This window comes from Vulpes vulpes, chromosome 13, assembly GCF_048418805.1.
Source record: "Vulpes vulpes isolate BD-2025 chromosome 13, VulVul3, whole genome shotgun sequence".
NCBI lineage: Eukaryota > Metazoa > Chordata > Mammalia > Carnivora > Canidae > Vulpes > Vulpes vulpes.
The window spans coordinates 18,825,866-18,848,254 of NC_132792.1; the positions used below are offsets into that span (position 1 = coordinate 18,825,866).

A 22,389-nucleotide genomic window follows, 5' to 3' on the forward strand; every position below is an offset into this window, starting at 1 on the left:
TAGTTTCATGGTAAAACCACCCGAAATACATACTACAGAAAGAATCATAATCGATGAGGAGTCCTTCTAGCTTGTTCCAGCTATGAGAATTTCAATCACAGGTGAACATACACTATAAGCCACTGAATCAAAAATAAGTGTAGCAATTTCTTCTCAGTGGCACTACACTCTGTCCCTGCTCTCAAATTCAGGCTGAAGGAAAATTCTCAAAGGAATGAGTTGGAAAAGGACAGGGAGAGAGGAGGTACCAAGCTATAGGACAAGAGGAGTGGGGCCACAGCCTCAGCTTCCAATGCATTTATCAGCCTGCCCAAGAACATACCGCAGGTGCCTAGGAGGTACATGATTGGTTATGCAGCTGCTCAGACACATATGGAAGGAAGGCTGCCAGATATGCATCAAAGCTGAAGAATTCTGTTACCTGTGGCATTGAGTTTCCCCAGATCTGTACCTTTGCGCAAGTATCTCTTGCCTCCCACCTCAAATACCTTTCCCTGTATTTCCATAAACATGTCACTGTTTTTCAAGACCTAGGTCAAGTCTTTATATCAATCTGGCCTTAGTCTCCCACATGGTTCCTATAGTAGTCATTTAGTTATTATAATTCTTTCTGAGAAAGTCCTATGTCCTATTCCCTAAATAGTCTATGAGCTCCTTACAATAAAATTGTTATTCTCATTCGCCTTTGTATCTTCAAACCAAGTAGAACAATCTCAGTATGAACTGCTGGCCAGCAGAAGCTATTGGAACCTGCTATCATTCAATGAGAAGACAATACGGAGGAGTGCTTAGATAATAAAGAGGAGGCCACCCCTGTATTATAATAGGAAAGTAGTAATTTTTTTGCAGGATTGGGACAAGACAAAAATGGCATGAATATATACACTTAAAGTTTCTAATCTGTTAAATCCCAGATGCAGAATCATTATTATTTCACTCAGTTTAAGAAAAAAAAATATACTGGGGGTCTAAGTGGCTCAGTCAGTTGGGTGTCCAGCTCTTGCTTTCAGCTCAGGTCATAGTCTCAGGGTCATGAGATCCAGCCCCACATTGGTCTCTGCACTCAGCAGGAAGTCTTCTTGAAATTCTCTCTCTCCCTCTCTCTCTCTGTCCCCTCTTCCTGCTCTCTCTCACTCAAATAAATAAGAAAAATCTGAAAGAAAAGAAAGAAAGAAAGAAAGAAAGAAAGAAAAAGAAAGAAAGAAGAGAAGAGAAGAGAAGAGAAGAAAGAAAGAAAATTCTTCTGCTGTGTGCTGCCTTGAGTCTTACGAATAATTGCTTTCTACTACTGAACATGCTTTATGGTCACGATACCCATTTTAATTGTATCAAGTATTATAATCAGCAGATTCTAGGAGATACTTCAATACAGAAACTACCAGAACTTTATGTTTGATTCTGTCTCTGAATTTCAGTTTAATCTTGCTCAAGGCCTTTATTTATTTTTTTAGACACATTGTTTATGTATGAAAGGCACAGCTAAGATATGAAGAAAAACTCATGTTTTAAAACAAAGAAAAGAGATCATTTTCATGATACAGAGTCCTTCAGAATATATCAAGGGTGTGATTGATTTGCTTCAAACTGCCACTGGAGGAAAGGAAAACATAACTTACCCTTATTGCCAATGGGCCCAGTCTTGCCAATGTTGCCCTGGTCTCCTGCATCACCCAGCTCCCCCTTAATTCCTGAAAAGCAAAGCATGTGACCTTTATATGTTAAGGTCTTATATTCCCTTTGAAGATGTGGCTAACACATGATATGCACTTGAAGGAAATACCAAAAGTGCACTCTTCTATCTGTGGTATGCGACACATATCCTGTGCTTTTTTTATCTACCTTAATAGCATTATAGTGTTTGTATTAAAACTAAATGTGGTTAAGTATGAAAATCCTGGACCCAATAATATTAAACTGCTTACCAACACAATACTTCTAAAGGTCTATAGTAGAGGATGTTTAATCTAAAGGTCAAATAAAGGGCTGAGCGGAAGAATTCTTATATTTCATTCTAATTCTATTCCTCTGCAGCCCCTTTTTGGCTTCACTTTGAGAGCCTATTGCCTCCCTATTTTAAGATTTGACTATCTTAGGGCAGCCCGGGTGGCTCAGCGGTTTAGCGCTGCCTTGGGCCCAGGGCGCCATCCTGGAGACCCGGGATCGAGTCCCACGTCGGGCTCCCTGCATAGAGCCTGCTTCTCCCTCTGCCTATGTCTCTGCCTCTTCCTCTCTCTCTCACTCTCTCATGAATAAATAAAATATTTAAAAAAAAAAGATTTGACTATATTAGCCATTTTTTATTTTTTTTTAATCTGTAACAGTTTCTCCTTTTTATTTTTTTTTTAATTTTTATTTATTTATGATAGTCAGAGAGAGAGAGAGAGAGAGAGAGGCAGAGACATAGGCAGAGGGAGAAGCAGGCTCCATGCACCGGGAGCCCGACGTGGGATTCAATCCCGGGTCTCCAGGATCGCGCCCTGGGCCAAAGGCAGGCGCTAAACCGCTGCGCCACCCAGGGATCCCAGCCATTTTTTAGAACAGGAAGAAATGTATAATCATAAAATCTAGTGATCAAAGGGACATCAGTGATTGTCCTACCAATTTTTCCTATATATATATATATATATATATGAAATATAAATATAATATAAATATATAAATATATTTATATATAATAAAATATATTATATTATAAATATGATATATTTATATTATATAAATATATAAACATAAATATATATAGTTATCAATTTTGTTTCTTTCTATGATGACTTAAAAAATACCTAACAGCTATAAAACTGTATCTCTGTGATAATTTTGGAACTATTTGTATATAATTATAAAATATTGTACATATTTATAGAATAAGAAGAGTTTAAATCAGTATTTCTCAATTTGAGATCTCAAAGGCCTGTGAGTTCTTTTTTTTTTCTCTTTAACTTTCTGAAGATTTTTGAAATCAGTGGTCTATGACCACCGCCTTGTAGCAGTTGGCAGGAAATATGTCCGATGCTTGGATGACACATACTTACACATCACGTCTAAAGCTATATTTTGGTGAGATTGCTCTTGCTTTGTGAGTAAAAACACTCCTTAATAGCCTTTGTGTCATTCTCATCTTCTTTGCTCTGCTCTTCCCATACCCCACCATTTGCTGACAGCTCTTGAAAATAGGTGAGTAAGTCAATGGATCGGACAACTCTTTCTGAAGTTCCTTATCTTCCTCCTTACGCTCTAGGCCACCCAAAAAGAGTTGTTTAGCAGTGGCTTCTGAGAAGAGACATAGCTATCAACCCAGCTATATTTCTAAAACTCAGGGTTTCTTAGATGTTTCTGGAGACTGCTATTCCCTACAGCTCCTGGAGTGTCCACTGCCCTCCCCAAGAAGGCAGCTTGAGAAATGCATTGAGTCCTATCAACAGTGTCATAGGAGCTCCCTGGTGGTGAGTAAATTCCCATCTGAAATACATTTCATCTTTCTTTGGAGCAGAGAGTGTTACAAAAGCTGCCAATTTCCAGGGCAACACCAGTAGAGAGAGAAAGCAATTCTAATATTAGAATGTCAAATTCATGTCATTGCACTTACCTTTCGGCCCCATGCGTCCCACTTTTCCATGTTTCCCCTCCTCTCCTGGATCTCCTTTTTCACCATCATCTCCTTTTGAAATGGAAAATGAATGAGTAGAGCAGCTCAAATAATAACACAGCACATCCTTTCCAGGTTATGGTGGTGAAGATGGTTGGAATCCATTCCTCAGCTCAGTGCTTGCCTTATAACTCCGATGTGACTATGTGTATTGGCCCACATGGACTGGACACTCAGGGGAAGGGAGGACACTTCTGGTATCTTTTGTCTTTTATTTTTTCCACATTGTTGGGGGAGGTTATTAGGGGATGTGATCACCCACTGGCGTATACCTAGAATGGACCTGGGAAGTCAATCAAAAGCTTCTCCTCTTCCCCTGTCTTGAAATGTATGAGCCACCCACTGTTCCCACAGTGGGAGCCATTTCAAGGAGGCAGCCTTGAGAGAGTGACTTGTTGAGACCATCTGGCTGGTATATGTGACTCAACCCTGATAAGGCTTCTGTATAAACTTTTGAGACTGGCAGACATGTGGAGACCTTTTCTTACCACCACTGAAGATAAGCCTCATATGTAACTTCCCTTGCTTATTAACACAACCACCTACCAATCCGGATTGATCTGCTTTGTTTCTTGGTTCTCCCTTGCTCTCAGTGTATGTTGAGGGAGGGTGTCAGGGAACAGTTTCAAATTTTCTGCAAGAAATTATCATTTTTGCAAACCTACTAATTTTATGCTCAAAGAAATATCTTTAGTGGTGATTTCCTGAGAACTTGGTTTGGTTTGACAAATCTTTTTTTTTTTTTTTAGTTGAAATGTAGTCGACAATATTACATTAGTTTCAGGTGTACAACATACTGATCTGACAAGTCTATAGATTTTGCTATGCTCTCCACAAGTATGACTGCCATCTGTCCTCATGCAATACTATTACAATACCATTGACTATATTCCCTATGCTGTGCCTTTCGTCTCTGTGATTTATTCATTTCATAACTAGAAGCTTGTACTTCCTACTCCCCTTCACCCACTTTGTTCATCTTCCCACCTCCTTCCCCTCTGACAACCACCAGCTATTTCTCTGTGTTTATGGGTCTGTTTCTGCTTTTTGTTTATTTGTTCACTTACTTTGTTTTTTAGATTCTACATATAAGTAAAATCATATGGTATATGTCTTTGTCTGTCTGACTTATTTTACTTAACATAATACACTCTCGGGGATCCCTGGGTGGCTCAGCAGTTTGGCGCCTGCCTTTGGCCCAAGGCGTGATCCTGGAGTCCCGGGATCGAGTCCCATGTTGGGCTCCCAGCATGGAGCCTGCTTCTCCCTCTTCCTGTGTCTCTTTCTCTCTCTCTCTCTCTGTCTATCATAAATAAATAAATAAATCTTTTAAAAAAAAGATTCTCATGGAGTCTTTTAAAAAAAAAAATACACTCTAGGTCCATCCATGTTGTTGCAAATGGTGATATCTCATTCTTTTTTATGGCTAAATAATATTCCATTATGTGTATACATACACATATACATTATATGTGTGTATGTTTATACACATATGTATATAAATATGTGCATGTATACATATTGCACATATTTATATGTGTGAAAAATCTTTGTTTTTGCTGGAGAATTTGGCCAGTTCTGGAAACATGTACATGTACAAACATGTAAGCTGATGTGTGATATATACATATACTACATATATTTATATATAATTATCTAAATATACAAAAATTATAAAAATATATAAATTATAATTTATATCTGTAAATTATTACTCTGTGACTGAATGCTTGAGAGCCTCAAAATTATAGGCATAGACCAGGAAGCTAAGAATAGAAGACAGCTAGGAATGGGGATGCACAGAGGTTCTGTGTGAGCAACACCTACCTTAGTCATAGATGGGTCTAGCTTTAGTACCTTGCCCAGTCAAGGACCGAATGAGTGCTTTAATGAAAAGTGTCTGGGGAGCACTTGGGGGGCACAGTCAATTAAGCCTCTGACTCTTGATTTTGGCTCAGGTCATGACCTGAGTTGTGAGATCAAGTCCCACTTTGGGCTCCGTGCTCAGTGGGAAGTCTGTTGGAGATTCTCCCTCTGCCCCTCCTCCTGCTCATGCTCTCTCTCTAAAACAAATAAATCTTAAAAAAAAAATAGATGTGTCCTGGACAGTAAATCAAGAGCCCTGGATTTTCACATCATGTTAGTCACTGATGAGTTGAGCAGACCTTCAAAATCAGTGATAGAGCTTATTGGCTTTGTAGTAAGAAAGATCTGGCCTTTCTCAGCTTGACCACTCATTATCTGGAGAAATTTGGTTATGTGATAACCCTTTCTGAGTCTAATTTCCCCCTCCTGCAAATTGAACTAATAACATCTACCAAACGAGGGTCCTTGTAAGAAGTTTAATAAGATAAAATGCATAAGAGACATGGAACATAATCCATGCAACAGTAGCTATTGTTATTTTTTACTTCATATTTGAGTTTCCTCATCCTTAATATGAACTTCATACCTGCACTCCCTATCTCTCTCAGTTATTTTATGACCAACAAGGTAAGTATGTGAATATGCTTTGAAAATAAAGAGCATACACACAATATTATGACCTGCATTATCACCACACCAATCTCAAGATAGGAAGGAATCCTGTCCAGGCCTAGCAAAAAAGAAGTAGAAAGAAGTAAATAAAAGACTACTAACGACAAAAGTGAAGCTTCTTGCATTAGACAGTTTGGGAGAGAGAAAGTTGAGATGTTACTTATTTATCCAGAAAAATCACGATCAACCTCTCTATTCTTTTTCTCACAGAAGAATATTAATATTTTAAGTGAAAGCATAAGTCAAGTATAGAATAGTTGGATTTCCAGGTCGTGAGATTGGTTAAACATTAAAACACTTCACACGTGAAGCTCTAAAATCTCCTTTCAGGGAAGGTTTTCAAAAAAGAACACACAGATGATTTGTGTGATCAGAACAGAGAGGTGAAGTGGATGAACTAAGCGGTATTTCTTTAGATTTTAGATAAACTTAATAGCAAATGTTTATTGAGTAATTATAATGTATGCCAACACTGTTAATCATCATACCAATTCTAAGAGGTGGAAACTATTATGGTGCCATTTTATGAATGGAAAAACAGATTCAAAGAGGTTAATTTCTTGCACTTTGTCATAGAGCTTGTAGGTGGTGGAACGAAATGTGTGTCTCTGTGCCTGGAGATCCCTACCAATAAACAACTGTCCCTTCCAATTTAGGATACTGTGACCCTTAGCAGATTTGGGAGTTTAGATAATTTGACATTGTGCCAAATTTTTTGAGGATAGAATAGGGAGATGCAGAAAGAATGACTGCTTTTATTCCTTTTTAAAAATGGAAAACAGTGGGGAAGGAAAAAAAATAGCCTAGTATCTCAATGACTTAATTCACAGGGAATGTATCCTTGAGGTAGTTCAGTATCGCTGAGACTTGGCTTTGCCACTCACCATCTGAGGGAGCTTGGGAAGTCCTTGACCTTTTCTAAGCCTTGATTCATTCACTCATTTGTAGAATGGACAAAATACAAGTTTCTTGAGAGAGTTTTAGGAAAGATAAAATTGCAGAAGCATTTTCCTGTAGGAAGCCCCCTCCAACACTTTCAGGCTGGGCTAAATTCTCCCTTTAATTACCTTCATGGTTGAAAATAATGAACTTTGTACTGAGTGAGCCTATTTTTCTGTGCTGTTCCTTACAGTCATCTGGACCTGTGGGATGGCTGGGGTCATGGTTGATTTATTCTAGCATCCCCATCATTTGACACAGTGTTTGACTCTGGTGCTTAATGAATATAGTTGAACTGGATATATTTTGTTAGTCATAAAACATTTTACAAGTGTAATGGTAGTGTTTGCTGAATACTATGGGTCAAAGGGGTTCCTAGTCCTTGATACACATCCTATCACTTGATCTCTATAACAACCTTTGAGATGGATACTATTTTTAGCTCCATTTTTCAGATGAGGAAATGGGTCAAGAAAGGTTAATAACTTCCCAGGGCCACATAGCTTGCAAGTGATAAAGCCAGGATTCAAACCAGGGCATCTGCCTTCAAAGCCCATGTTCTAATCAAGCTGAATGATTGGGGACAAATTCTTGTTAACATTTCTGGGGTTGGAATTGTTCTTCTGTGCAATGGGACCAAAGACTGCATGTCCTGTTCACCAAAAGGCAAGATCAAACGCAGGCTTGTATGTGAAGCACTTTGTGAATCATGAAACCACACAAATGTGAACTATTGGTGCTATTACTATTCTTCTTCCCTTCCCCATTTCTGTGAGCTTTCCCTTTGATTTTCAAGCAAATATCTAACTGAAAGCAGCCAAACGAGTGACTTAGTCATCTACTGCTCCCTGGTGGCTCCTGATGGAGACCTGGGAGGGTGAAAATAGGATTATTATTCTTCTGACCTGTGTGCCTGTATTCCAGCCTGGTGGTGAGCAGGCTGCTGGCAGAGATGAAGTAAACAACTTGTGCCCTTGCCTTCAGCTTGTATCCTGAGTTCATTTGATCTTTGGGACTTGCTTTAATGAGAACAGAAGAGAGGTATAAAAGCAAGCTTTGGAAAGGATCCCCCACATGGCTCACAGTTGTCTGCTTTCATCCTCTTGGCAATATTTCATTGGATTAGTAGTGCAATTTAGACTTTCTTTTTTCTTTTAAAAATAGCTACTTACATTTTAAAATTAAATGAAAAGCTATCAATTGAAATGAACCAATTTCAATTTTACAAAAATGATTTGTTTTGGGCCCCCTAGGCCACCAGCTTGCTGTGATAATCTCTCTAGCAGAATTCCAGCAGAGCACACAGTTGACCAATTTTTCTTAGGTAAAGTTTTTTTCCCCAACAAGCAAAAAAGTCTTTTAAAATTAAATTCTAGTTTGAAATTAAATAGCTGAACCTAGGTCAGTACCCCCTGCTCAAAGGAAGCAATTATTAAAAATTAGTGAATTGGTTTTGAAAAGGCTAAAGAAAATTCACTAGAAGCTGTACTTTTCCCACAGCCAAAATAATCTTATGGGCTAGAGGAAAGTTGTTGGCAATCCTTCTCCTGATCAGCCTTAGAATTGAGTAGAATAGATGTTATGGTGTGCTTTATTAATTGAGCCAGGACTTTTCTCTAGAATATATCCTCCCCATCTCTACCTACACCTTCTTGCTGATTGCATTCTCATTCATGGAAAGCTCTGTGGTCATATCAATTATTCCCTGGACCTCTCATGTGCACCAGGTGTATCAGTATGGTCATACAATGGACTATATCCCAGTACTTTGACGTCCTCGATCACAACCTTACCCTTTCACTGAAATATTCAGCCATTCTTGGGACCTACTAAGTTTGCTTTTTCCCCATTCACTTAGTTCATCAGTCTCTCTGTGCCTTTACTTATCTCCCCATGTGTCCTGAATTCTTTCAACTCACTCATTCCTACATCACTCTCCCTAAGGCAAAAGGAGTGCCTTTCTTCGGTGAAGAGGGCTCTGGAGCAAGTTATCATTTTTCTGAGGCTCAGTTTCATCCATTAAATGGAGAAAACAATCATTACTTCATAGGATTGTTGTGTCCCTAATGGGGACAATGCATGAGAAGTGTTTAGCCTAGTGCCTGGTGCTTGGTAAAATCATCTGTTCTTCTTTTAATAAGTCAGAAGGTAGGTATAAGAATGATTATCATCCTCATCACCAGAAATGACATCTCTTTTAAATCTTCCTTGAGGTATCTTGAGGTATTCACCACCTCAATCCTTATTTTTAATCATCACTTACTTTTTTACTTGATTATGTATACTAAGTAAATTTTCACAGAAAGATAAATAAATATAAATATATACCCGTTACTGAGATTTAACAATTAACATATTGCCATTGCTCCATCTATGTATTTTTATTGATTTTTTTAAAAAAAAAAGTAAATTCCAGACATGACATATCTTCCTTAAATACTTCAGCAAATCTCTAAAGATAAGAACATCCTCCTATGTCAATCTTGTTTTAATTGGCTACAGGGATTTACTAAAGTCATCTTTATAGAGTTCTGTGACCTTGTTTATCTTGGATCCATACTACTGTGCTGTATATAAACTAATAAAAAAGAAAAAGGAGCAGACATTCAGAGGAGTAAACCTAGGTTTGGTGAAAACAAATCATGACAAAAATTCCATTTTTCTTCTGAAAGGACTACTAATAAATTGAGAAACGACCATGACCAGAGTGGCTGGAAGAAGGCACATTTCCACTGGTTATTCACAGAAGACTACAGTTCCTGTGAAGCTGGAGTGATGTTTTGGTGAAATCTGTGGGCTTTGCTCTTACAGACCCTGAATTCAATTTCTAATTATATCCCTTTCCAGCTTTGTGAACTTAGGTATGGTATTTAACCTTTCAAAGTTTCTGTTTTATCTATAAATAGAAATAAATAGAGTGCCTACCTGTTTAGTCTCCCAAACTGAGGGCTGTTTGCTTACTCTGAGACACATGGTACTTTGATTCATTTTGATAGCTTTATGATGGAAATTGCTGGTAGAGGAAGAAATCAATAAAAAGATTTCTTATTTCCTTTTTTCCCTGTCAAATATGTTGCAGGTAATGTGTAGTATTACCTGTACTGCTCCTGCCCATTCCCTGAAGGTGGGATTTTTCAGCTCTCCAAAGGTCTTATACTCTAGAACTGGTGCCAAGCACTTGGTTAACAGGAGCCAACAGGAGAAGGTGACCTGTAATTTAAAACCAAGCATCTGCAAGCATGGCTCACTGACCCTCAAAGATAGCAGTGGTCATAAACTGTGGAGAGATTACAGACCCATGGTGACATTTCATCGCAGTTCTCTTTCCTCATTTGGGACATTGAGGGGTTTTTCTTCATATTTCTTTTAATGAAAGCATAAAAAATGAGCAAGCGTAATTTCTAAAAGAAAAATGGTTTGTAGACATTACTTTGTATCTTCATTACCATGAGGCAACTTATCTGAGACCTGACCTTGGCCAACCTGGCTTAAGAGCAACAACAAAATAATAATAATAATAATAATAAACACTATACTCCATGAATAGAAAAAAGTCTTTCCATGACAGTAAGACAGACATCCTCTAAGAGATTTTCCAAGGCGTTTCCCAAACATTACCTTACTCAGTTATGATGAATGTGCTTGGAATAAGACCATCCTTGTAAAACAATTAATACCTTTCCTAATACATTCAAAACATTTGCAAACTATTTATTTTAGTCCTACAGCAGGAATATGGTTACAAAAGAACTAAGTTCATGTTAGTCTGTAGGAAACTGCTGCCTCTAAGGAGAAAAGCTGTCCAAGGGAGAAAGGAGCTCTTAACTAAAATGCAATTTGCCAAGGGTTTTAGCCTCAGAACCACAAGTCTTTGGAAACGTGGTCCTATGAGCAGAACAGGAATTTTGTAGTCTGTTATGGGCTGGATTGTTTCCTCACCCCCAAAATTCATATGTTGAAGCCCTAATCCTGGTACTTCAGAATGTAACTGTATTTAGACATAAGGCCTTCAAAGAGGCGATTAAGTTAAATTCTGGCTGTTTGAACAGTCCTAATCCAATCTGACTGGTGTCCTTATGAGAGAAGGAAATTTGGACACACAAAAGGATACAAAGGATGAATGCACTTACCCCTGAAAAGGCCATGTGAGGACACAGTGAGAAGGCAGCCATGTGCAAGCCAAGGAGAGAGGTCTTAGCTAACAGAGACCAAATCTGTCGACTCCTTGACCTTGCTTGGACTTCCAGCCTCAGAACTGCAAGACAATGACTTCCTGTTGTTTAAACCACCCACTTTGTGTTTTTTTTTATTATGGCAGCCCTAGCAAACTAATTCATAGTCAGAGACCTGGGCTCAAATCTCTACTTAACAGCTCTTTAATATTATAGTAAATAAGTCCTCTCTCTGCTTCAGTTTCCTAAACTAGAAAATTGAGATAGTTACACTTTTCTTATGCAGTTGCTTAAAGATTGAATAACATTATAGATGACAGAGCTAACAGGATCCCTGTGCATCGTATGTGCCCTTATTGATCCGCTAACTATCTCGTGTGTCATGGGAATCTACTGCTTTCACCTTCCTGGTACCCTCAATTTGTGCTTCCAATAATGGCCCCAAACATTTCCAGAGGAAACCATATTCATTTATTCTTTGTCCATGTGGTTTGAACCTAACCCACAGTGATTGGTACAGCAGTGGGCATGTGCCATAGTAAGAGCCAATGAGTCTCAATTTGGAGATAAGCCTCCTCAATAACTTAAGCAGTTACAACTTGCAAAAATGGAGACTTGTTCTTGGGGTTGCAGTGAAGACAGACTATTATTGAAATGTCTGAATCTATTTTACTGCCATGAAGGGAGAACCTTCTTTAAAATGAAGTCATTATTGAGGAATATGGTATGAAGGCTGAGTCCTGAGCACATTGCTCCAGACAGGATGTAGCACAGCTTGAGTCCTGCCCAGTGACGTGACACTATAGATTCCCCTTCTTGCCTCTGTTTGTTGGTCTAACTAACCAGTTTAAGCTTGGTTTGTATTTGGTTTCTTTCGCTTGCAAACACAAGTTTCCTTACTAATAGAACTACTAGACACAGATCAGGAAAATGAGAGCCTTCCTCTGAGGAGATGAAAACCTTAGGTGAAGATGGGCAGGTAAGTATGTGATTGTTGTGATAAATGCTGGAAGAGCAGCTGTTACGGGAGCATAAGGAGGAAACACCTGTCTCTACCTGCTTACACCTGAAACTTCTATATTCTTTCTCCGGAAAATGTAAATGAGATCCCTTGCCCTGGACTCCATCAAAATAAATTTGTAGCTTCAGGTAAGTGAAAACTAAAATACAAATTTGTCCTTATATATGAGGCAGGCTCATACTAAAACATTCTTATCAATAAAAGTTTGTGTGGGTTTTTATCTTCCATTCAAACCATGCTCACGTGTGTTTGGCTCACATGTCACCTCCTCTCCCCAGGAGTCTGCTCAGTGCAGACTTTTCTGCTGCCATATCCCTCTTCAACCATCAGGATTAATCTTTTTAAGTTACCCTGAAGGGAACAACCCCTGTACATCACAGCATCCACCACACTGTATCAGATGATGGGACAGGTCAGGGAAGATACACTATTTCCTTTGTGTCCCTAGTTCTTGGCACAGAGGCTCAGATGCAACAAGTGCTTTCTCAATGAAGGTTTTCAAAAGAAAAGGAATGATCTTAAAGTGAAGATTGGTAAATGTGAGCTTAGTGACAATACAGTCACATAAGTTGGTAATTGATTGAAATGTCATTCTCACAAATGGCTGATTAATGAATGGACTTGAGTTGGCCAGTGGAGAAGTCTGTGTGATGGCTTGTGATCTAGGAGGGCAGCCAGACTGGCTCTACTGTTCCTTCTGCCCCATATTTTTGCTTCCTCCTCTTATTTGCTGGTGTCTCCCAATATCGCTGCCATGCTCTAATCTCCCAGGCTCAGTACTCAAATTGGTTTTGGCTATTCGTCCTTCCTAACTTCCACCTTGATTCTTACTTTTTCTCCTTTCTTTTTCCTCTTATTCTATCTCTCTCTGTCCTCATACTCCAGCCCCTAGTCCTTGCAGGTGGCCCCTAAATGGTCTTCATGGTTTTTTATTCACTAGTGACTCCAAGTCCCTAGAATAGTGTCTGTTCAATGAACAACTGTTGAAATACTGATTTCCTTACATCTGAGCTTCGCTTTTTCAAATCATCTTTATAAAAATCACATTTTCATTACAAAACTGCCCTATTCAAAACATTTCAGCGGTTCCTCTGTATTTCTAGGCCATATCCAATCAAGTTAGTCTAGCATTTTGACTTTCACAGACTGGGCATCAGTAGAACTTTCTAGCATTATTTTCTGACATTGACTTTCATAATCTTCTATTCCTGTTCAACTTGTTTATTCATTTTTCATTAAAATGTCTTTCAATTCATGCCTCCATTGAAAGGCTTTTCTCTCTGTTTGAAGCTCATCTCTTTGGAGGAAAAAAAGCAGAAGTTATAAAAGAAAAGAAAGATATCTTTGACCATATAAGAAATTAAAAGTTTCTGTATGATAAAAGGAGTCACATCAATATATAGAGTTTGTAAACAAATATATGACAGACAAGGAACAAATCAAACACTAAGACATTAAAAATGATTAATATTCTTAACATGCAAAAAGCTTTTGCAAAAAGACAATAAGTGAAATAAAAAGGTGATCTAAAAATATAAATAATAAATAATAGATGAACAATGCCCATACTCACTACTCATCAGAAAAATAGTATATATGGAAATATCTATATCATATTCTGCCATCAGACTTAGTAACAATTTAAAAAGACTATAGCATTCAAAGATGCCATAGATGCAGAGAGTACTCACTCATTGCTTCTGGCAACATGAATTCCTACAGTGTTTCTGGAAGCTAGTCTGTCAATAAGGATTAAAATAAAGAATCCACACCTTCCATTTTACCTTAGGGAATCTATTTCATGGGAATAACTTTAAGAACTAACATATAGGGACACCTGGGTGGCTCAGTGGTTGAGCCTCTGCCTTCAGTTCAAGGCGTGATCCCGGGATCTCAGGATCAAGTCCCACATCGGGCTCCCTGTGGGGAGCCTGCTCTTCCTCTGTGTATGTCTCTGCCTCTCTCTGTGTGTCTCTCATGAATAAATAAATAAAATCTTAAAAAAAAAAAGGACTAACAGATATATGTGTGTGCATATGTATATATATGAGAATGTTTGTAGTGGCAAAACAAAAACCACAAACAATCTGAAAGTGTATCATCATGAAACTGATGAAAATACCAGTAGAAATATTGTGCAGCAATAATGTGTTTAGAAAGACCTCTGAAGAAGACGTGATCTCCATGTCATATTATATAAAGAAAGTCTCTTGGAGAGTCATATGCATATGATACTATTTAGAAGAAAGAATAAACAAACAAAAATATAGAGCAATGTGTTAATACCAAGCTATTAATGATGGTTACAAGGGATAAGTGGGTCTGGAAAGGGAAGAGTCACAGTAAAAAGTGAGATTATTAGCATTTTCTTTACACATCTTTATTCAGCACATATTTTCACATGTTATGTTTTTTTAATTAAATTTTTTATTTAAATTAAATTTATTTAACAAATATTGTAGTGTTAGTTTCAGGGGTAGAATTTAGTGATTCATCACTTACATGTAACACCCAGTGCTCATTCCATCTCATGCCCTCCTTAAAGCCCATCACCCAGAAACTCATTCCATTCCCCGTCTCCTCCCCTCCAGCAACCCTCAGTTTGTTTCCTAGAGTTTGGCATCTCTTATGGTTTGCCTCCCTTTCTGTTTCAATTTTATTTTATTTTTCCTTCCCTTCCCCTATGTTCATCTGTTTTGTTTCTTAAATTCCACATGTGAGTGAAATCATATGGTATTTTTCTTTCTCTGACTTATTTTGCTTAGTGTAGTACACATGCTATATGTTTAAACAATCATGAAATACTCTTGCAATTTGAAAAATATATCATAAATAATGTAAAGAAACTGTGGAGCTTCTCTCCTTTTGTAAATTTTACCAATTAGCCTTGTCTCAAATTCTAAATTCTCTGAATTTATTGATAGAATTATTTCCTTGGTAATTCACCATCTGGTTCCTTGTTACTACTCTCTAATTGCTGCCTTGGAGTATTATTTTAAAATGCACTGTTATTTAACTTTTTGTATTAATGTCAACTACTTAATTATAGTGTAAGTTTCTTGTTTTGAGGGCAAATATTTTACACTTTGTTCTCAAGAGCTACTCAAAACTTCACAATTTGCTCACTCACTCATTCATTCCTTGAACAAATATTTATTGAGTCTCTACTAGCTACAAAGTCCTCTGTTCAGTCCTGGGCATACAGCACTGTCTCAGACCAGACATGATCTAAACCTAAAAGTTTGGTGGGAAGGAGACACCAAACAAGGTCTTATAAATGTTATGAGCATTATGAATAGGAAATTGTCATGTGTGTGGTTGGCATCTAATAAGGTGGGATTTTTGAAAAGATCAATGCTCTTTTTCCTTCTCCCTGGTGAGGAGATTTGGCTTTTATTCATCTATACTGCTCTTTCCTCAAACGACAAGATAATGTATCAAATAAGGAAATAGAATAGAAAATTTTTTCCTCTATAAATATGCTAAACAAGGCAAGGAAATACAATAGGTAAAGACATCTATTGTGATTACTTTATCTAATAATAATATCAACGATACTAATGAAACAACTATGTTTACTGGGTGCTTCCTATGATCCAGTCCAGGTTGTTGATGTGTATGACCATGACATCAACCAATCCCTTTATTGTGCTCCATCAATTTCAGAGATCCATAAACTTTAGTCCCCTTGCAGCTACTTTTTGAATAACCTAGCAAAGAAAAGTGGATTTCAAGGATCCTGCAGTGTTTCCTACTTGAATTACAAAGACCTCCTCTTTGCAGGTTTATTTGGTTTAAGAAGAATTACTACATGGAACCTGTAAGTCTTTTGTTGTCATTCCATGTCTGAGCAACAGGGAGGAAAAAAAAACCTAACATTGTACTTAATGAAAAATACAATATTAAGATTTGTTGGGCAGGTTTTCTTCCTCCTGCACATATCATTCATTATTAAAATGCATTCACAGCCAAGTCAGTAGTAACAAATGCAAAGAGGAACTCCATCCATCTAGGACGAAGTGGCGTACTTCTGCAATACAATGCAATTTTTAAGAGCAGAAGATCTGGGATCTGAGGGCTTAGTTCAAGTCCAAGCTCCATTGAGACCTCACTGGCAACCCCCTTAAATTCCATAAGTCGAAGTCCCCTATTAGTACATCAGAGTAGTGAAATATCTCCCTTACAGTGTTGTTGAGAGAAGTAAATGTGATAATGCATATGAAACGTCAAATGGTGCCTGGAATGCCATGAGCGCTTGTGAAATTTGTGTTATAACAATTATCATCCAACAGCCACCCAGAATTTCTAGGCACTAGAAATTAGAGGGATAAAGAAGAGGCCAAAGGCAGGCAATACCCCTTTTAGCACATACCATGGCTGTGCAGATTTGCAATTCCCTGGCCGATGTGTATTTTTGCTTCCAGAGATTTGTGCCTCTGGCATTGAAACGTTTACAACACTCTGTAGATGTAACACACAATATTCTGTCTAAAATTCCTTTCAGTACAAAGTGAGGCAGAAATTAATGTAAAGAAAATGAATAGCGTTATAAGTAATAACTATGATTATATCCCAACATCCCAATCCATGGACATCCCACCTATCTGTGAGAATAGCAGTGTCGTCCCTGATGAGTCCACTAAATGAGACAAGTTATAAAAACCATGAGTCAAGACAAATAGTGTTATTTGTTTTTGTAGAGAAGAAATGCCTAAAAAATATTTACGGTATCTATTTTCAACTGCCTGCTGGACTTTTCCATCTGGATGTCCAGAGGTGGTTCAAACTGTTCAGAACTCATTGTAATCTGCCAATTTTACTTCTGAAATCTTTCTCTAATCCCACCCCTTTCTCCCTACCCCAACAACACCAATTCATCTCCTGTTTTTAGTTCATGATCCACCAGGAGCTTCTCACGTCCTTTCAGTCCTCTAGCCTATCTTCGACTCAGCCAAGAGATTTGTCTACTTGAAAAAAAGTCTAAGTTGCTTCATTCTCCTACTCAGACTTCCATTGGAATTTCTGGTTTATCATTTGGCTAGTCAGACCTGATACAATCTTACAACCTCTACAGGATGCTTATGAAAACTGAAAAAAAGAAAAAAAGAAGAAAGAAAATCCACAGTATAAGGAATATTAGATTAACAAAGTGTAATGAGTTTCCATTTACAATGAAGCCATTGGCTAGAATAGGGAAAACATTCTATGCTCTATGTTCTTGAAAAATTGATTCTATTTACCTAAAAGGAGGCAGAATAACACTCAGTTTTTCCTCCATCGGACACCCGTGTTCCAACAGTAGGTCTCTATGATTAAAAAGTGATGTCAATCATTTTGTTGCATTAGTGATGCATTTTGACATAGCACAGTACTGTGCCCTAACCTCCCACACCCGCATGTATTTCTAATTCCAAAAAGTAAGATAGGAAGGAATGCAGGAAAACAGGCCGTAAAATGATAGATTTGGGGGAGATTCAGTTCTCAGTGGGAAAGCCTTGTAGGCAGGTGCAGGAATACCTTGGCATCAGTGAATGCTGAGCATTTTAATTTTGCATACTCTCATCTGTGCAGAGCTAAAATGTTAGAGCATCAGGAAGAGAGAGCAGGAGAGAGTTCCACATTAGCATGGTCGGGTCACCTTAGAATAGTACTACCATTGCATTGCCTCCCATCAGGGTCCTCTAAGTTAGGAAAGAAGGTCATATCCCTTGCTTTTGTATGTTCCATATGAGCATTATTTCAGTGTATTTGGTTTGTGTCTATGGGCCACTAGTGACGTGGCCCCAGGATCACTGGTAGCATGGTCTAGCTTTGCTCTTCAAGTGCTAGGATAAATCATTCTAGAGACTTTCCTTTGTAATATATCCAAGTCCCTCCATCTCTTTGGGGACTTTGACTTTGGTCTGCAGCATATTGTCACACTTGTATCACTCCATCTCCCAAGTTCCTGTTGGACGTAAGGGGCTATTTGGTCACTCAGCATGTAGTATGAAGTGGGGCGGGGGGGCGGGGGGTACTTTGGCTCTGAATGTCCAAAATTCTCTTCTAGATTTTTGTTTATCTCAAGCAAGGTAGAACATCAACATTTAAACTATTTTTGACTGCACTCAATGCTGTAATGTCTCACATATACACTCATCCCTGGCTGATGTCAAATAAATGACCCTCAGAAGGGTTACAGGCAAGAGTAGTGTGCTTTAGTTCCTTTATTTTATTATTTATTTACTTATTTATCTCCCTTTTTAAAATGGGAATAATGATTCCTATAGTATGTCAATGGAGCTAAAGAAAAATAACTGATAAACCCTTTGTAAATTCTAAAGACTCATATAATTTAACAGATACAAGTATTGTCAAGTGGCCACAAGAGACCTGAAATGATGGTCTAGAATTTTTAAATCAAGAACAATCACAATAAATAATTTGAAAACAATTAAATTATTCAGATGCTACTTCAGTTGAGGTTTGAGTGTCAGTTTTTTACTATATGTATTTATAATTACAATTTATAAAAGATCAGAGAATGCTCTAGAATATAATTTAAAGAATTTTGTAAAAAAAAAAGAATTTTGTAAAATTATAGAATATTGCAGATCAAATATGTGGTATAAAAACCAGACAGACTGGTTATGGATTGCAATATTCAGAAAAGATGAAAAAGGCCAAATAACACCATTTCTAAAAGAAGTAGAATTTCATGAATAAAAAACGTGAGACTTAAATGGTGTCTGGCCTACACATATGATCGATGACCCAAGGCCAACAAAACTGCCTTTCTGCGGCACAGGAAAATATTCCTTATAGGAAGAAAAAAAGACCAAAAAGTAGAGAAAACATTCTTTCTCTTGAGCTTTGCTAATCCATGGTTTTTGAATACTTAAAGGGTCCTTGGCAATATGTCAAGGACAATACGAAGTGCTTTGTATGGTTTAACTCATTTCTTCTCACCATGGCCCTATGAAGTAGTTACACCTATCCCATCTTTTCTTACTGAAAAGAAAACTAAAGTTCGGTTTTGTGGGTTTTAACTCATTTAACTCATACCCCATTACATCCCTGGGGGTATTTATACTGTTATTATTCCTATTTAACTGATACAGAACATCAGGCTCAGTTGGAGAACAAGGGGAAGAAGGCAACAGGAGGGAAGAGAAAGAGGAGGCTCGGGTTTGTGAACTACTGATAAAAGTTGACTTCGCAGTGGGATCACAATAGGCAGGAAATTGCATCAAAGAGCAGAAGGTGGTGAGTATTTCCCTGATGGATTTCTACTTGAGGAGCCAACTTTACAGTCTGTGAGCATTTCATTATGCATGTGGGAAGAGAGGGAGCTTATAGTAATGGAAAATGGAAGCTGGGGATCCCTGAGTGGCTCAGCGGTTTAGCACCTGCCTTCAGTCCAGGGCATGTCCTGGAGTCCCGGGATCGAGTCCCACGTCGGGCTCTCTGCATGGAGCCTGCTTCTTCCATTTGCCTATTTCTCTGCCTCTCTCTCTCTGTGTCTCTCATGAATAAATAAAATATTAAAAAAAAAAAGAAAAGAAAATGGAAGCTAATGGGAAAAATGAGGAGACCTAAGTCATATGCTACACATGTTTAATTTTCAAATTAAGCATTATCTCCATTTAAAAAATGAAGACACTAAGGCTTAAGGTCGCATGAACAGGTAAGTGGCAGAGCTCAAATTCAAAGTCCATGATCTTTGCCAGCATGCAAGTACTTACTACTATGGCCCTAGTGGTGACTGATGGATAGCCAAGTTATTGTGCAAGGGAATTGAGGAAAGGGGTAGCTTGGGTAAAGAATACATCCTTATTAAAAAGAAACAAGCTAATATTTTTTATCATTATCATTCAGTACCCCTGACTCATCTTTGCTCACACTTTGATTGACTGGAGTTTTACTCTTCCCTTTCTGGTCTAACCTTGAGATGCTTTCTTGGCATCTACCCAAAGGAAAAAGGAGAAGAAAAATGGTCCAGAGCACCCTGGTCAAGCCACTTAAAATTTTGGTCTGTCTTTATGCATAAAATACATATTAAAACTCTCAATGAAAGAAGGTAGTGAATTAATACAGTTAATATAAAGGTCTTGGGAAAATACCTACTTGCTTAACCTCTCTGATAAAGCTGCCAGGAAGAAATTAGCAACTTAATTTATATCAAGGTGACCGAGCTAAAACAATTCTGTACCATATTTATACATTGACCTCACAGAACTCCTTTTCTAATGTTAATTTATAAAATTAAATGAAGAATCATTTCAAGCTTAATGAGAATGATAAAACATGAGGATGATGATTTAAATGGCAGAATGGAACAATGACTGGTCTGGCGATTAGAATCTGAGTTCCAGTTCTAGCCCTGCCACCAGTTAATCACTGTGTGACCTAAACGAGTTATTTTACCTCTCTGGGCTTCAGCTTTAACAAATGTAAAAACAACTAGGATTAAACCAAATTATCTCTGATAGTTACATTATGGGTAGTGAGACTTACAATTTGGCTGTGAAAATGATCCAGACATTCCCGGGCATATCTGGCCATCTGTTTGGGAAAGTCAGGAGAAGGCTTGTTTGCACTGGAGGCTGAGAAGTTACCTGGAAATAACTCAAGTTGTGCCAGTTGCTAGGATCCAGAGAATGACGGGGTATCAGATAGGGCCCTACCATGCAAATGACATTTGAGCTAACACGTAAATGAGGAGAAGGAATGATCCCTGGGGAGATCTGGCCTGGGGTAAGTTTGAGCCAGACAGAAGAAACATCAAGGACAAAGATATTGGGCTAACAATGAGAGACAAAGCAAAGATGCCTGACTCAGACTACAAGTGGAAAAGCAGTTTGATGTAGGAGAAGTAGGGAGAAGCCAGATGGATTACAAAAAAGCTTTTAGGCCACACACACACAAAAGTCATTGGGGGGAAAAAGCTCCTAAATAAAGAAGCTAATGGAATCCAACATAAGCAATAAGGCAAAATATCTTTAATTTCCAAACAAACTAATGAAGTAATGGAGTTGATTATCAAAAAGGAGGGATATCATTACTTTCAGCGTATTTTAATATCCAGTACAATGTTGAGCTGTAAGGTTGCATGAATATTATGTTCTTAGGCATCGTTGCATCCATTTCTTATCACAAAGGGGTCAGTAGACTATATTTTCAAACTTGATTCTGATAGAAATCAGCAGATGTCATGGAATGGTACTGGACCTGGAGCCAGGAGGCCAGGGCTAAAGTTAAAATTGTGTATCTGTTCTTTAAGTATGTGAGAGACCTTGAGAGTTCTACTTGGCCTCGTTGAGATTGTTTCCTTATCTTTTAAGTTTAAAGTAATTGCTGTCACATAGGGCAATTGTGAAAATTAAACAAGATAATCTACTTGAAAATTCTTTGGAAATTATGAATCATCACTCAAATATTTCTTATTATTTCTACATTTCTTTTGAACATTTCTTATTAAAATTTCTAGCCACTGCTGTTTTCAAGTAAAACCACTAGAGGTCAGAATTTTACACGAATTGTTTAATAAAGAAACCAGGAAGGTGGGAAAGACATTTTCTACTAAACAGCATAAAATAATAAATTTAGGCATAGAAAGGAAAATAAAGATGGCTTTCAACAGAGAAGTTTTGATAATTGGAACATTACTGAGCCCCAACATTGTTACTCAACAGACTAAGATAAACAAGGAGAAGAAGGAAAAATAAATAGAATTTAATTATCTATTTATGATGTCTACACTGCTTAAAGTATACATTTATTAACTTGTATTATTCTTAAAACAGTTCTCTAATGAAGCACTTTGCAAATAAAGGAACTAAACACAAATATATGTTATATCATACTGGAGATCAAACAGATTGAATTCAATGTCTTTCTTCCCACCAATTTATGCTTGGGAAATAATGCAGTAAAAAATGGTGAGTCGATATTGGACAATATATTATATGACAGGTTAGCATTACTTGTTTTCCTCTTGCAACTCTAAATAGTTTATTTAGTTCCCAGACTTCCAAATGCATTTAAAGAAAACGCCTTTTATTGTTTCTCAGAGTATCTAGAAGTTTCTGAGC

The 22,389-nt window shown here is 37.7% G+C and overlaps 1 protein-coding gene across 1 annotated transcript in view; it reads right to left on the reverse strand.

Moving 5' to 3' along the window:
• COLEC10 (collectin subfamily member 10) overlaps positions 1-22,389 on the reverse strand; it is a 40,877-nt gene that overhangs the window by 14,919 nt on the left and 3,569 nt on the right. Inside the window, exons 2-3 of the mRNA XM_025993507.2 lie at positions 3,587-3,658; positions 1,617-1,688 (exon numbers count right to left, since the gene is read on the reverse strand). Coding sequence (XP_025849292.1) covers positions 1,617-1,688; positions 3,587-3,658 — 144 coding nt within the window. The remainder of the gene's footprint in view (positions 1-1,616; positions 1,689-3,586; positions 3,659-22,389) is intronic.